The following is a 13,657-nucleotide window of genomic DNA, read 5'->3' as shown; positions in this document are numbered from 1 at the left end:
ACTGCATTAAAAGAAAAAATATATATTAAATACGATAGCTATATCTTCTATAGTTCCTAAACTATCAGTATTAATCAACTAATGAGATCAAATCCATATGAAATTTACAAATTTATTTATATTTATATTATTTAGATAAGTGATATACACCTTCTTTCGTGTTCTTCAGTGTATGCAGGGTATTCAAGATAAATAAATAAATAAATATATACATGTCTATATAGAGAAACAGCAACAACAACAACAAATGGCCACAAAACTTGTTTTGGCCAAGAGAACAAACACGAACACAAATGAAAGGCAGACAGAGGCGTCTAAGAGGCACACACGCACACACACACACGATTCTAGTGTTGCCCAAAAAAAAAATTGTGTACGAAATTACGTAATAACGCAAAATAGACGACGACAGTGGCCACATGTCCGTCTCGTGTCGATTTTTACTGTACACGTCGCCACACAGTTGGCCAACACAGAGAGAGGCGCGCAGGTAGCAGCAGCGCAAGATGCGACGACAAGTCAAGGTAAAAAGTTACGCGTTTTTTTTAGGCATGGCCACTTACGCGCCAGATACAAATGCAGCTAAGCTGCATCTTGAGATACTTCTGGGCAGCCAGGCAGGCAGTCAACGTGTCACAGATCCCCCTGACGGATAAGCCCAACAACGACAACGACAACTCACTGCGGCCAGTGGGCGCTGCAAGTAGCTCGAGGTTCAAATCTCGAGTCTCGAGCAGACCCACGCGCAGCCACTCGAGATACTTTGCATTTCATTTATATTTATTTTTTCTTATTTATTTTTCTCTTTTTTGTTTTTGGCTTTGTGTCAACCGTTAGTTAGATTTAGGGCCTACGCAGCTGCAGGCTGAGTTGCATTTTAGACACGCATCTCTTGCTTATTCCACGTATGAAAACTTCCAGCTAACTGCGAGACAGATTTACACAAGCAGGAAAATTCCAAAGTATCTTAGTTATTCTTGGTAAGTGTGGGAAATGTATCTAGTGATAGTAGCTGGGATAATTGAAAGTATCTGAAAGCATTGGCTGCAAACTCGTATATTTGAATGTATCTTAAGGCAGTATGTAAAATATCTAAAAGTATCTTTTTACAATAAAAGTATCTGGAATAGTTGAAGGAGTGTATCTTTTAATAATATCTACATTATATGAATGTATTCATGAAAGTATCTGGCAATATCTGAAAGTATCTTGTGGGTTGCAGCCGCGCATAGCTGAATATATTTTATTAGAGTATGTGATATAGATGAAAGTATCTTGTGGCAGTATCTATTATATAGTAAAAGTATCTTGTGGCATTATCTGAGATGTATAAAAGTATGTATCTTTCTATAATATCGACACTATATGAAAGTATCTGAATATATCTTCTAAGGGTTTCTGTAATACATTAAAAAATAATATACCATATATTCCGACAGCATTTGAAAGTATCCACAAGTATCTACAACTCAGTATCTACAACTTCTAACCATCTATCTAACTGTCATATAGAAGTATATCTTAAGAAAATATCTGCAATATCTGAAAAGTTCTTCAAATAGATACAAACTCGAGGTGTATTTTCAAAGTATCTGAACTATGTTAAAGTATCTTTTGCTGCATTTTTATATCATATGGCCATAACTGGAAGTATTTTCTTACAATATTTACAAATTTTCAACGTTTATTTTGTAGCTATATAAATTGATTTAAATTTTTTAAAAATTAATCCCAACTTTTTCTACTTTTAACATAACATTTTAAAATTATTTTTAAATGTTTCTTGTTGCTTTCTACCTGTGTACCTGGGATTTTCTTATTAGTTAATTTTTCTCATAATATTAAGTCAAGCCTCTTCTAGCTTGTTCTCTTAAAGTTTTCTACTTATCTTAAACTTTTTTTAGATATTTTCACCATAGATCGCTGCTTACCTTTTTAATGTATCGCGTAGTTTCTGGTTATTGTTATTATTATTGTTGTTGTTGTTATTATTATTATTATTGTTGTTGCTGCTGTTATTGGTGTTGCTGCTGTTGCTGTTGCTGCTGCTACTATCCACGGCGATTTGTTGTTGTTGTTGCTGCGTAGTTTCGGCTAATTTTCCAAAACAAATGTTACGGCTGCTGTCGCGTACCATGTTTCGTTTACGATCACGATCTATTTAGCATTTCCCGTATGCCGTTGTGGAGGCGCATAATTTTAAATGGGCGCGCTCCTCCCATTGAACAAATATCCCGATTTGTGAGAGAGCATTAACTCTATAGCTTTTGCTTTTGCTTGACTTTGATTTTAAGATTTCTTTAACTCGTTCACTCGCACATTTTCGAGATACTTTTAACTTTTTACTTTCTCACTGGATTCTGGATTTCTCAATTAGATTTCTTGCATTTTCTTGCTATTTTTTTCTTTTTCGCACACACAACAGATCGATTAATCGATCGTTAGATTCGATTAACGGCTTTTTAAGCATGGGCTGTAAATAGATTGAGTGGGGGAAGATTTTAGCTTTAGCATTCATGATATTATTGAATATTAACTATATATATTTAAATAATTTTTAAAACACTTTTTGCACTTTTTTAATTTTAATTTAAGCACTTTTTATTGTAATTTTTGTTTTCATGTGGCCGCAACGACAAAAGCTTTTGCCAATTTATGTTAATTTAGCACTAAAAATACACAGAAATGTTTTAATTTAATTCAACTAGAGAGCAATTTAAATTTATTGAAATTTCAATAGGGGCGGTCAACAAGAACATATATATATATATCTGTATATACACATTGTATCTATGAGATACGCAAGATCTTTGCGCTCAATTTAAAAGGCAAGGCAAGGCGCTGGACAGGGGCTGCATATAAAGACTATCGCGTGTAGTCTCTACACAGATATATATATGTACATATATACATCTATATAATAGGGTCTGGGGTACTGTTCTGCAGCGCGCATTTCCTTTCTGTACAACAACGACAGCCACAGTATAAGGTGGAAAATGCTAGCAGCGACGTCAACGTCGACGTCGACAGCGAGTTATTATAATCCAGTCAACGTTACAGTAAAGCAGGCAGCCGGACCGGGTCCAAGAACCACAACGCCATCAATCCACAAACCGGCCAAAAACAACAACAACAAAATAAATAAGGAAAACGAAAAAAAAGAAATCCAGCTCGAGCCAAGCCAAGCGGGGCGCATGTTAAAATTCCAAAAAGCAGGCAACATGGAAATACAAGAACAACATTCATGCTGCCTTTTGTTGATGATGAAGTTTGGCAACGTCGCCGCTGCTACGGCAGCAGCTCTCGCTCACACTATCTGACTAATGCGAGACGCGCTCTCCCTTTCTCTGTCGTGTAAACGCTGTGTAGCGTATGTGTGTGTGAAGTTTGGCAACGTTGCCATTGGTGTGTGTTTGCTTATAATTGACGTTTGCACTGAACTGCTGCGCTGCCGTCGCTGCCACCGCTGTCTGACGTGGTTGTTATAGCTACTACTCACACACATGCTGACATACACACACAGCGCAAAGTGGGGTGCCTGTAGTGCGAGAGAGATAGAGCGACAGGTTTTAATGGCCCGTTGTTGCTGCTTCAGTGCGCACACACGCATACATACAAACGTGTTTAGTAAGTGTGCATGTGTGTGAGTGTGTGTTATATACTTTTATGTACATAAAGAATTTATAGCTGGTACTTTTTGTGCTGCTGCTGCCTCTGCCTGGGCATGGCATGGAAAAACGAGTATCTTCTGAGTTTGTTTTTGCCGTTCGTCATTGTTGTTGTTGTCCGTCGCTGCTGCTGCTGCTGTGTATTTTTAAATGGTTATGTAGTCATGTGTACATACAGCTTGTATGTATGTGTTTGTGTATGAGGGGTGCTTTGGGAACGCGCGTTGTTATTTCACGTTTTTTTTCAGCCATTTCGTACCCCGACTACTGACGATGACGACGTTGTGATATGGCCATGCATAAAATGTAGTTTTGTAGCTGCTATTGTTGTTGTTGCCATTTGCTACGTTTTTGGGGCCCTTTGTACGTTTGGGGCGCAGCAGGAAATCACAACTACACGCAAAATGAAGTCCATAAAAATACTTTATGTTCAAATGTATGTATGTGTGTTTGCTAAACCTACATTGTGTGTTTGGTTGCATGTGTGCTGCTGCTGCCTGTACAAAACGCGCAGACGCTAGCGGGCGTCGAATACTCCATCTCGCTTGTGCACACACAAAAGCGCTATTTCTGATACATTCGCACGCATACGCATACAGAGAGAGGCCCCAGTTGGAGAGCTTATGGCGGCGGCCATTGCTGTGGCTGCCTCTACCGACGTCGACGTCGAATCGATCGTGAAAGTTTTTGGTGCTGCCTGGCTGTACTAAAGCATCAGCGCTGCTGCGCATCAGTCGCTTTGTATGCCTGGTGGGGTGCGGTTCAAAATCGCTTTATTATATTTGTTGTTGCTAATTCTGCTGCTGCTGTTTGCTTTGGGCTTGAGCTTTTTCCGCCTTTGTCGACGTGTGCAAAAATCTATACCAAAGAATTTCGAAAATACATTTATAATCAAAAAAAAAAAAAAAAAACCGAAAAGAAACCCGAAAACAACAACTAAATACAAATTCTGTTCAATTTGTGCGTCTCTGTCGCCTCGTTTATCTCTTTTTCCGTCCACTTCTTGCGTTTGTTCGTTTCTTCGTCTTTTGTCTGGCAGCCATTTTGTTTTGTGGCCATTTGAAAAACTTATTTGGCTTAAATATTACAGCAACTACGACATTTATGGCTAAAAGCTGTGACCATTTATAGAAAACATTTTGCAAAATCCCATTAAAAGAGGCGGCTTTGGCTCTGGCTAGAATTCGAATTTCATTAATATGCCAGCAGCTGCTGTCGCTGCCGTTGCTGCTGCCGCTGTCGCTGCTCTGCCCGAGGCAGAAGAAGAAGCGACCAAACCAGTTTTCTGCTTGTTCTTCTTCGTCTTTGTAGTCAGCGAACTATGCAGTCATTTTTGTAGCGCTACTACGTGACCACACACACAGAAACACACATTCACATATACACACAAACACATATACAGTTGTATAGTCGTGCGACGACCGCATTTGCAATGTTGTCTCAGAGGAGGGGAAGAACGATGCGGGGCGGCTGCGGATGCCACCACATGCCGCGACGCTTCCAACGCCAACAATACAGAAACTTTTGTAGTTTTTGTCGTACAACGTAGTTTCTAGCAGCTCATACACATACACACATCCATACAGGCGCACGCGCACGCACACGAAACGGGTTAAATAAGTTTTTCGTTGTTGTTTTACTGCATTCGGCAGCTCGCTCACACCTATAGTCAATAGTCGGATCTCTCGCTTGCACGCGCGCGTTCTCGTTTCGTGCAGCTGAATCGATTTTTGAACGAGCGACAAACGACGTCGAGCGACAACGACGCTGCAGCAAAACGCGACACGACAATTTCTCTCCATACCATAGCGCCATCTCTTTTCCACTCACATAGCGCATATATGCGCACTCGCTCTCTCTACTTCATTTGCGTTGTTCGCTGTTGGGGCTCAAATATATACACACAAACATACACTAATACATATGCTGAAGCAGCGCCATATTACTTTTAGTTTGTTGTTGTTGCTGCTGCCAACTCGTTGAGGGGGAGCTGTCAGCCTGGATTTTTGCTACAACAATTTAAACGTCGCTGTTGCTGTCGCTGTTGTAGCCGCTGCTGGCGTCGCCGCCGCTGCCTCGTTATTTTTCAGCCCGTTGCACGTCATCCGTTCGCCTTATGTGCTTTGAATTTCTGATGAAATTCTTTGCTTTCGAGTTAATTGCTGTTGCTACTACTACAACGACGACGACGACGACGTTGGCAGCGACAGCGACCGCAGCGCCCCCAGGCCCCAAAACTGGAGCTGCCTCTGCCTCTGTCCCAATCGTTGTGCCATTTTTCTTTGTGCTGCGCAGCTTTGTAGATCGGCTCTACAGAAATCAACGAATCGAGTCCTGGGCGTATGCACACACACAAACACACATACACACACTTATATACAGTTGTATTATGTACGATATATGTATTTTACATATATGCCATTTGTATAATTTTAGTTGTGCTCTTTGGTTAATTAGAAAAATTAGCATAAGCTTTATGTTGCCAACTTTAAATTTCGTTTGAACTCTTTTTAATACACTTTAACACATATCAAATTTTTTCTTTAAACACTTTCAGCACTTTCCTTTTGGCGTTGCCAATTTAATATATTTCGTATTATTTTATAAACACTTTTTCGAATTTTTTTTTTAATTTTTCATTCCAGTTGCTGATTTGTTTCCTTACCAATTGCATTGAGAGCTGCAAAGAAGAAAATGTATTAGTATTATTTTGGTATTTAAAATACAACTAGCTTTGCTTAGGTTTGCTAGCTGGAAGGCTTTCCAGTTTAACGTACTTACACCATTTCCAGTTGGCGATCGTCGCTTATTTTCCAATCGTTTTGGACTGTATTTGAAATTTTTGCATTTTCTTTCTTTTTTTTCAAATTTCAAAGACCTCCAAACGATCCCGTATTACAGTTCGCTGCGAGCCGGGAGTCAAAAGATTTTCATTAATTCTCATGAATTTTCATTTATCGGCGATTTTCACTTGGAATTTGGGCAATTTGTCGAATTCGATTCAACAACAAAAAACCCAACACAAATGCATTTTTTTTGTAATTTATTTTTCTGAAATTTGCGCAAAAAACAATAAAAAATTTGCTGCTCAACTTTTTCTTCTTTTTTCTATTAGAATTATTTTTGTATTTATCTTTTGTATTTAGATTGCGTTTGAAAATACTTTTTTGGCTTTTGTCGGCGGCTAGTGCTGCTTTTACGTATTGTTTTTGTTTGTGTTTGATTGTATTTTTATTTGTATTTACATTTGTTGTATTTGTATTTGCATTTGCATTTGTATTTGTGTAATTAATGCGTTTTCCCACATAAACACAATCGCCTACACGCACACACATGCATCAACTTATGCACACGCACACACAATCGCGCACACACACTCACACACACAAGCGCGCGTACGCTCCGACACCGCACACACTCTCATACATGCATTTATACAATTTGCATAAATAGAAGAGCCAGAGCCGTTTGCATGGAATCGCGACGTTTTGTATTTGAGATGGGGGCGGGGCAGCGGAGGGTGTAATTTGCTTTAATAAATATTATCATGCGAATTATTTCAATATACTTTTTAATTTCTGCGTGTGTTCGGCGTTTTGAATATTATCAATTTTGCTTGTAATTTATTTCAGTTTAATTACATATTTGCCGCGCGCGCAGCGACAACGAACCGACCACGACAAAAATTCAACTGAAACTGAAAGAATTGCCGGGTTGCCAGATTTGAATTATGAGGGCTGGCATCGACAAAAGTATGGCAACGCCAACGATATGAGAGGGGAAGAAATAGTGTATTTTTCAATTAAGCTACGTTGGCAGAGCAACTCTAGTGCTGTACCACTGTGGCTTATTGCATTTGTGACGTCAGACGTAGAATAAGTTGAACATGTTTTTTAAATTGATGAAGTTACTAATTGCTTAAAGAATGTGTTGAACACGTATACAAATAATACTTAAATATAACTGAAATCTTGATTTAGAGGCATTTGCTTATAGCGTTGACAGTTAAACACAATAACAACAAACAATTGTAAACTGTGTAATGTTAAAAATTGGAACATCAACCGCCATTTGAGTTTGTGCTTTCCAGCACTGGTCAGCGCTGCCATATTAATTTAGAGGCAGTTGCTTGTCGGGTTGGCAGTAAACAAAAAACAATTACGATTATTAAAAATATTTATGCGGTGGCATTCGATTCAATGAGCAACTTAAAGCAGGATCTCGATGAGTATTTACTGCTGCAGAGCGACCAAAAGAAAAACTTCAATGTCAAGCTGCCACAGATCAAAGTGCCCGGCTTGGCGCAAATCTTCTCGCGCACAAGCGAACAGCCCGAGGCAAATAGTTGGCTGAAGGACACACAGGACTCCTGTTGCCCAAAGCTGGTAAATGCGCAATGATCAATTAACTGACTGTACAATATAAATGCCAATTTCGATTTACAGTCCCGACTACAGCGCATTGTCGGCTTCGTCGCCTGTCTGGGCATGGGCTGCCTCTGCATGACTCTGTCCACGCTCTATATTCCAGTTTTAATGCTTAAGCCGAAATTCGCGCTGCTCTTCACGTTGGGTAGCCTTTTCTTCATATTGAGCTTTTGCTTTCTCATCGGCTTTCAGGCATTCTTCAAGCAAATGTTCTCGCGCCCACGTCTCGTCACATCCATCTCCTACAGCGCGTGCCTTATCTCAACGCTTTATTTCGCTCTGGTTGCTAAGAGTACGGCCTTTACGGTTCTCTTCGCCGTCGGCCAGATCATAACGCTGCTCTTCATGCTGCTGGGCATGGTGCCTGGTGGTGCTACAGGCCTCAAATTCTTTGGCCAGCTCTTCAAGAGCAGCGTGTCCAGCTCGTCCAGCGCGCTGCCTGTCTAAAATCGTACCAAAATTATGCAAAAACATTTTTACAAATTATACAATACAAATTATTTATTAATCGTTATGACAATGCAGAAAAATAAAACTTATTTGTGATACACGCGGCGCTGGCTTAAGATTGAAACTTGTTTAGATGTAAGAATTAGCTGGAAGAACTGTAGTTTAGATATAGAAAAAGGGTCTATTAGCAAGTCTTAGTTATGAGGATGAAGAGCTGATCTTTGAGCTTGATTAGATATACACATTAGTAGCTAGTCTTTAAACTAGGCCATATAGACAGTCAACTCTGACTTAGGAAAGCATCTAATTGCTAATCTTAAATCTGTTCTTAGTCCAGCTCAGATACAGAATGAAACATTTAGTTTCAATCTAGTTCTATGTCTTGCCCAAATTCGTTCTCATCTAAACTTTAGCAACTGCTCCTAAGTCTCCCCTAGTTACAAAATCTAACAGCTAATTCTCAAATTCCCAGCAACAGAAGCTAATCCTCAATCTCGCCTAGATACAACGTCTTATCGCTTGAGGCCGACAATATTAGGGGCTCCTTCGGACTAAAGTCCACATCATTCACGCTGCCATTGTGTCCAGGCAACTTGTACAGTATTCTTCTCGTGTTCACATCCCAAACATAGACATGTCGATCCGCTGATCCAGCGCTAATTTTGTCACCACCTGGCGCCCAGGCACAGCGCAGTAGATTCTTCTCAAAGTTATGCTGATGGCCCTGGAAAACCTTGACGCAACGCTCGCCAGGCGCATAGGCGCGCACGTCCCAAACACGCAGTGTATTATCCATCGCATTTGTTAGGACAAAATCTCCTTCAGGGGAGAGAGCAACCGCTGTAATTGTATCCGTATGGCCACGCAGATGATGCAACACCTGCTGTTTGCGTATGTCCCAGATCTTCAGCTCGTTGTCTATGCCACCACTAATAACCTGTTCGCTGGTATCGCCAAAGCAAACGGCTGTCAATTGAAAGGGCGATTCGAGGACATGCGCTGGCTGCTTTTTGCGTGCATCCCAAATGCGTATGGTGCGATCGTCGCTGCCAGAGCACAACAGCTGCTGACCACGCCTCGAACCTTGCACACTATTCACAAAGTTCGTATGGCCTTTCAGACGTCGCACTCGTTGGCCTGTCACAATGTCCCAAATGGCGAGCGTTTTGTCTGTGGAGCAGGTGAATATATGCGAACCATCCGGCGTAAAGTGCGCCTCCATGACGGCTCCACTATGCCCAGACATGGCCATTATATTCTCACACTCGCCATATACCTGCCAGATATCTAAAAGTAGGATGTAGTTTAGCTAAACAGAAATAACTGTAAATATGAAGTGATAATTTACACAGCTGCCTATCGAAACCAGAGGAGAGCAACATTTCGCCTTCAGGATGAAATTCTGTGGTAAATATTTCGCCTTCATGTCCCTCCAGCTGCATGATGGGCGCTTGCAGATTGGAAGTGCGACGCACGCCCTGAAATGGGATTTGATTAGAAGGAACTATTGAGAGAGAAGTTTGTAGCTTGGAGTGACATATGGAAGATTTTGTGGTCGAGCAGCAGATCAGTAATATATATAGTACAGCTTATATCAAGTGTTTCAAAAAGTCTCTAGCAATTCGCAACTAATATGCTTTAAGGCTTCGTTACTGTGTTTTCTATATCCCACCTTTGCCTTTTTTTTTCACTTGTCTAACATAGAAGAACACTCTCCACAAGACTTTAAAAATCTTCCATACCAAACACGCTTCTTCTTCATCATCATCATGTTCATTCTGCTTACCGATTCCAGTAGCGCTTTGTCTCGATTTGTATATGCCACAATGTCATTTTTGCTGCGTTTGGGCTCTTGCGCCAGCACTACACTATTATTGGGTCGCTTTGTGGCCATTTTATTTAAGAAAATTTAATTAAACGTAAGCGAGCGACTTTTCTGCCGCAAAAACAAACGCTCGAGCTGCCAACTCGCTTGAATCTATCTGTTGGCAGTGTTGAAAAACATTCATTAGCCAACACTGGCAAAATACCAAAACAACAAAACTATTTACTCTTTCTTTTTACATATTAGAATAATTTTCTTTATTTAAAACATATTTCAGCTACAGTAGCTATAAAACATATTTCAGCTACAGTAGCTATAATTCCCTTAATATGCATCAACGCGCGGCGGTTCAGCAAACAGTTCCTCCCGCTTGCGTTCACCCTTCAGCCATTGCTTATAGCGCTCTTCACGCATGGCCTGGATTAGAAATAAAAAATAACCAATAATCATTCAACTTCTAATATTTGAAAAATAAAGCTTACATGGAAACGAAGCAGCTGCTTCTGCATGCCCACGCACTCCTGGAAATCACCAATTAGATCGGCGCACTGCTTTTTGCCGCGTTCCACGCCGTAGGCTTCCAGGCAGTCCATCATTTTCATTTCGAATTGGCCGCATTTGTCGTAGGTCTGATGATTGATCAGACAACCGGTCAAATCGGTGAGTGGCAAACGCAGGAAGGGCGTCAGCGACATTTCGGCAGCTCCTAAATATATATTTAAAATTTATATTATTCGCAGTCTAGTTAGAAGTATTTTCTTGTCACTCTGTGACGTAACAATAACAATGCTTTATGCTGGCTTGTAACAACATGTTAGATCACTTGCAGTAGCTTTAGCGGCCCTTTAACTATTAGTATGTCGCATAAAGAACGTAAAACACATAAAACACACCTTAAATTGCAATCAAAAGAAAAATGGAAATATTTGACAATATACAGCCGATAAATTGTGGCCGCAAAGCTGGTCACACTGAAAAACCAGCTGTCGTTAGGTTGCACTGAAAGATAATTGAGTGCAGTATTTTTTACAAGTGTTGATCTGCTGACACACTGAAACCGCCAAAATAATCGATTAGTACTTTTAGCAGTGTTCTCAAACGATGTTTTCTTAGCACGTTTTGTTTACATCGCAAAGTTAAAGTTAAATTTGATTTAATTTAATTTTATTTGAATTAAGTATTAAAGAAAAATGAAAAACCAGGAGTTAATTGATTATTTGGCAAGCTGTGGAGTTTGCCGTGTATGCCAGCTGCGTTATTTGAAAGCACGCGGTAACGAATATCGCAACATGCAGCAAACATTTCAGCGCGTGAGCAAAAAAATTCATGAAAATTAAGCGGCTTAAAAAAATACAGAAGATCTTAATTCTAGCTGGATGTTAAAGTAGAAGAGACTGATATAAAGACGCCAGAAGATGAGTCAGATGAACAGCCGCCAAAAAAGCAGCGTTTGGCCATTTGCTCCACTTGTTTGGGTCTCTTTTCGGACGAATTTCAAAGTCAGTTAATTGAAGCGATTTCGAAGTCGGATTTTGCCAATTATGACAGCGAGGGTATTGTTCTGGCTATAACTCTACCTCTGACGTTGCAGTTACGCCAGCTGTCCATGTGGCTCGCCCTTCAACGAAAATTTGGCAAAAGCACCTTCAATGATAATTGTGCCCCGGATGTGCCCATCAAGGAGGCCGTCAAATTGATTCTGCATCCTATCGTATGCTCGAAACTGGGCAAGGAGTATGATGCCAATGGTCTAATGATCAACATTGATGTGCGGCACAGCGTAGAGACGGAGGAGGTAGCCAAACTAACCGAGCTGAATCGAGCGGCGTTTCCTGGAAAGAAACGTATCGAAATCTCGCGTGGTTTACTCGAGAAACAATACCAACCAGCACGCATTAAGGCAGAACTCTTCGAGAAATATCTAGCCATACCACCGGCTGCTGTTGAGGATCCACTGCAACTGCAATCCATTGATCTAATGGGTCCCATTGTCTGTGTAGCTGGACGCTATCGGAAACTAAGTCGGGAGCTTTCGCATACGCCTTGGGTTTTGCAAGGCAAGCGAATTATGGAGGAGAGCATTGAGGAAATAATTGTTCAACAGGTGGCGCCGCATTTCAGTGATACTCTGGACAAGGTTACCTTCATGTCCAGCGGCCGAGAGGACGTTGACGTGCGCTGTCTGGGCAAAGGGCGACCCTTTGTGCTCGAAATTATGAATGCGCGCCGCAGCAGCTTAAGCCGCCAGGAAGCCCATCAAATGGAGCTGGCTGTAGATCGGTCTGGCAAGGTATCCATACACAATCTGCAGGTGGTGCCGCGCGAGGAGCTGACACACATCAAAACGGGCGAGGAGCAAAAGCGAAAATATTATCGCGCTCTCTGCGTGCTCAACGAGCCCGTTACATTGGACATTTTGAAGAGGTTGCAAATCTCGGAAAGCTTTATCATACAACAAAAAACACCCATTCGTGTCTTGCACCGCAGGCCACTCCATACAAGACCTCGGAGTATATACAGCGTTAAAACGTGTGTAAGCCGGGAGAATCGGCGTTTGCTTATCATCGATGTGGTCAGTCAGGCGGGCACTTATATCAAGGAGCTGGTTCATGGCGAATTTGGACGAACCACACCTTCCATATCATCCATCATAGGCAAACCTATTGATATATTAGCTTTAGATGTGGTTGGCATCGATTTGGATTGGCCAGCGGATGTTAATAATGCAGAAGTTGAAGTTGAATAAAACGCGGTTTAATTCTTATACTTTTTGAACATTTTCCAACACTGATGGCAATGGGCTAAGTGGCGCACCTTTGTGATAATGCACAAAGAACTGTGACGTCACAGCTGTTGAATTTTAAATGCGGAAATTTGAAAGCTTAAAATTAAAGGCTTTAATTTATTATTATTAAAGCTTAAATTTAGTCAAAAATAATTGGGACAACGACAAAGAAGAGAAAGTAGATAAATAATGCAAGTGAAATAAGTATAAAGTATTGTATTTTCTAAAACATTTTACAACATTGAAAGCATATAAGTTGCTAATAAAACGGTGTATATTGCAATAGAAATAGGGGTATACACAAGTAAAAGTGACAGACAAATTTGGTACATTTTCCTTTGAATTGTTAAGAAATAAGAGTTTTACTAAATATAATTTTTATCTACCATTCTACCATTACTATATTATTTAAATTTTTTGCCTCATATGCTTGGCTTAACAGCTGTGACATCACAGCAGAGCGCAAATCAACGCATTGCTTCACCTGACCTATAAGAGCGCA

At 40.5% G+C, this 13,657-nt stretch overlaps 5 protein-coding genes across 5 annotated transcripts in view; 2 read left to right on the top strand and 3 right to left on the bottom strand.

The window, feature by feature from the left end:
• LOC115482949 (putative uncharacterized protein DDB_G0275317) overlaps nt 1–2,554 on the bottom strand; it is a gene marked incomplete at its 3' end in the record, with an annotated part of 55,582 nt that extends 53,028 nt beyond the window's left edge. Inside the window, exon 1 of the mRNA XM_030223397.1 lies at nt 1,932–2,554. Coding sequence (XP_030079257.1) covers nt 1,932–2,137 — 206 coding nt within the window. The remainder of the gene's footprint in view (nt 1–1,931) is intronic.
• A 5,104-nt stretch (nt 2,555–7,658) lies between these two features.
• LOC111602159 (protein transport protein SFT2) lies at nt 7,659–8,617 on the top strand. Its single transcript, XM_023319117.2, has 2 exons — nt 7,659–8,053; nt 8,114–8,617. The coding sequence occupies exons 1-2, from the start codon at nt 7,868–7,870 to the stop codon at nt 8,540–8,542; spliced, it is 615 nt and encodes a 204-aa protein (XP_023174885.1). The 5' UTR covers nt 7,659–7,867; the 3' UTR covers nt 8,543–8,617.
• A 2-nt stretch (nt 8,618–8,619) lies between these two features.
• On the bottom strand, nt 8,620–10,531 carry LOC111602158 (U5 small nuclear ribonucleoprotein 40 kDa protein). Its single transcript, XM_023319116.2, has 3 exons — nt 10,332–10,531; nt 9,894–10,023; nt 8,620–9,832 (listed from the first exon to the last, which is right to left on the bottom strand). The coding sequence occupies exons 1-3, from the start codon at nt 10,437–10,439 to the stop codon at nt 9,027–9,029; spliced, it is 1,044 nt and encodes a 347-aa protein (XP_023174884.1). The 5' UTR covers nt 10,440–10,531; the 3' UTR covers nt 8,620–9,026.
• A 128-nt stretch (nt 10,532–10,659) lies between these two features.
• On the bottom strand, nt 10,660–11,341 carry LOC111602160 (NADH dehydrogenase [ubiquinone] iron-sulfur protein 5). Its single transcript, XM_023319118.2, has 3 exons — nt 11,264–11,341; nt 10,853–11,076; nt 10,660–10,787 (listed from the first exon to the last, which is right to left on the bottom strand). The coding sequence occupies exons 2-3, from the start codon at nt 11,063–11,065 to the stop codon at nt 10,695–10,697; spliced, it is 306 nt and encodes a 101-aa protein (XP_023174886.1). The 5' UTR covers nt 11,066–11,076; nt 11,264–11,341; the 3' UTR covers nt 10,660–10,694.
• An 85-nt stretch (nt 11,342–11,426) lies between these two features.
• Nucleotides 11,427–13,234, top strand: LOC111602157 (putative tRNA pseudouridine synthase Pus10). The gene is made up of 2 exons (XM_023319115.2): nt 11,427–11,680; nt 11,743–13,234. Exons 1-2 carry the CDS (start codon nt 11,561–11,563, stop codon nt 13,114–13,116), a joined length of 1,494 nt encoding a protein of 497 aa, XP_023174883.2. The 5' UTR covers nt 11,427–11,560; the 3' UTR covers nt 13,117–13,234.
• The last annotated feature ends 423 nt before the right edge of the window (nt 13,235–13,657 follow it).

Source organism: Drosophila hydei, unplaced genomic scaffold, assembly GCF_003285905.1.
Source record: "Drosophila hydei strain 15085-1641.00,03,60 unplaced genomic scaffold, DhydRS2 tig00000172-arrow-pilon, whole genome shotgun sequence".
Taxonomy (NCBI): domain Eukaryota; kingdom Metazoa; phylum Arthropoda; class Insecta; order Diptera; family Drosophilidae; genus Drosophila; species Drosophila hydei.
Note: the sequence above shows the minus strand (reverse complement) of the source record. Positions and strands in the feature narration are given on the sequence as shown.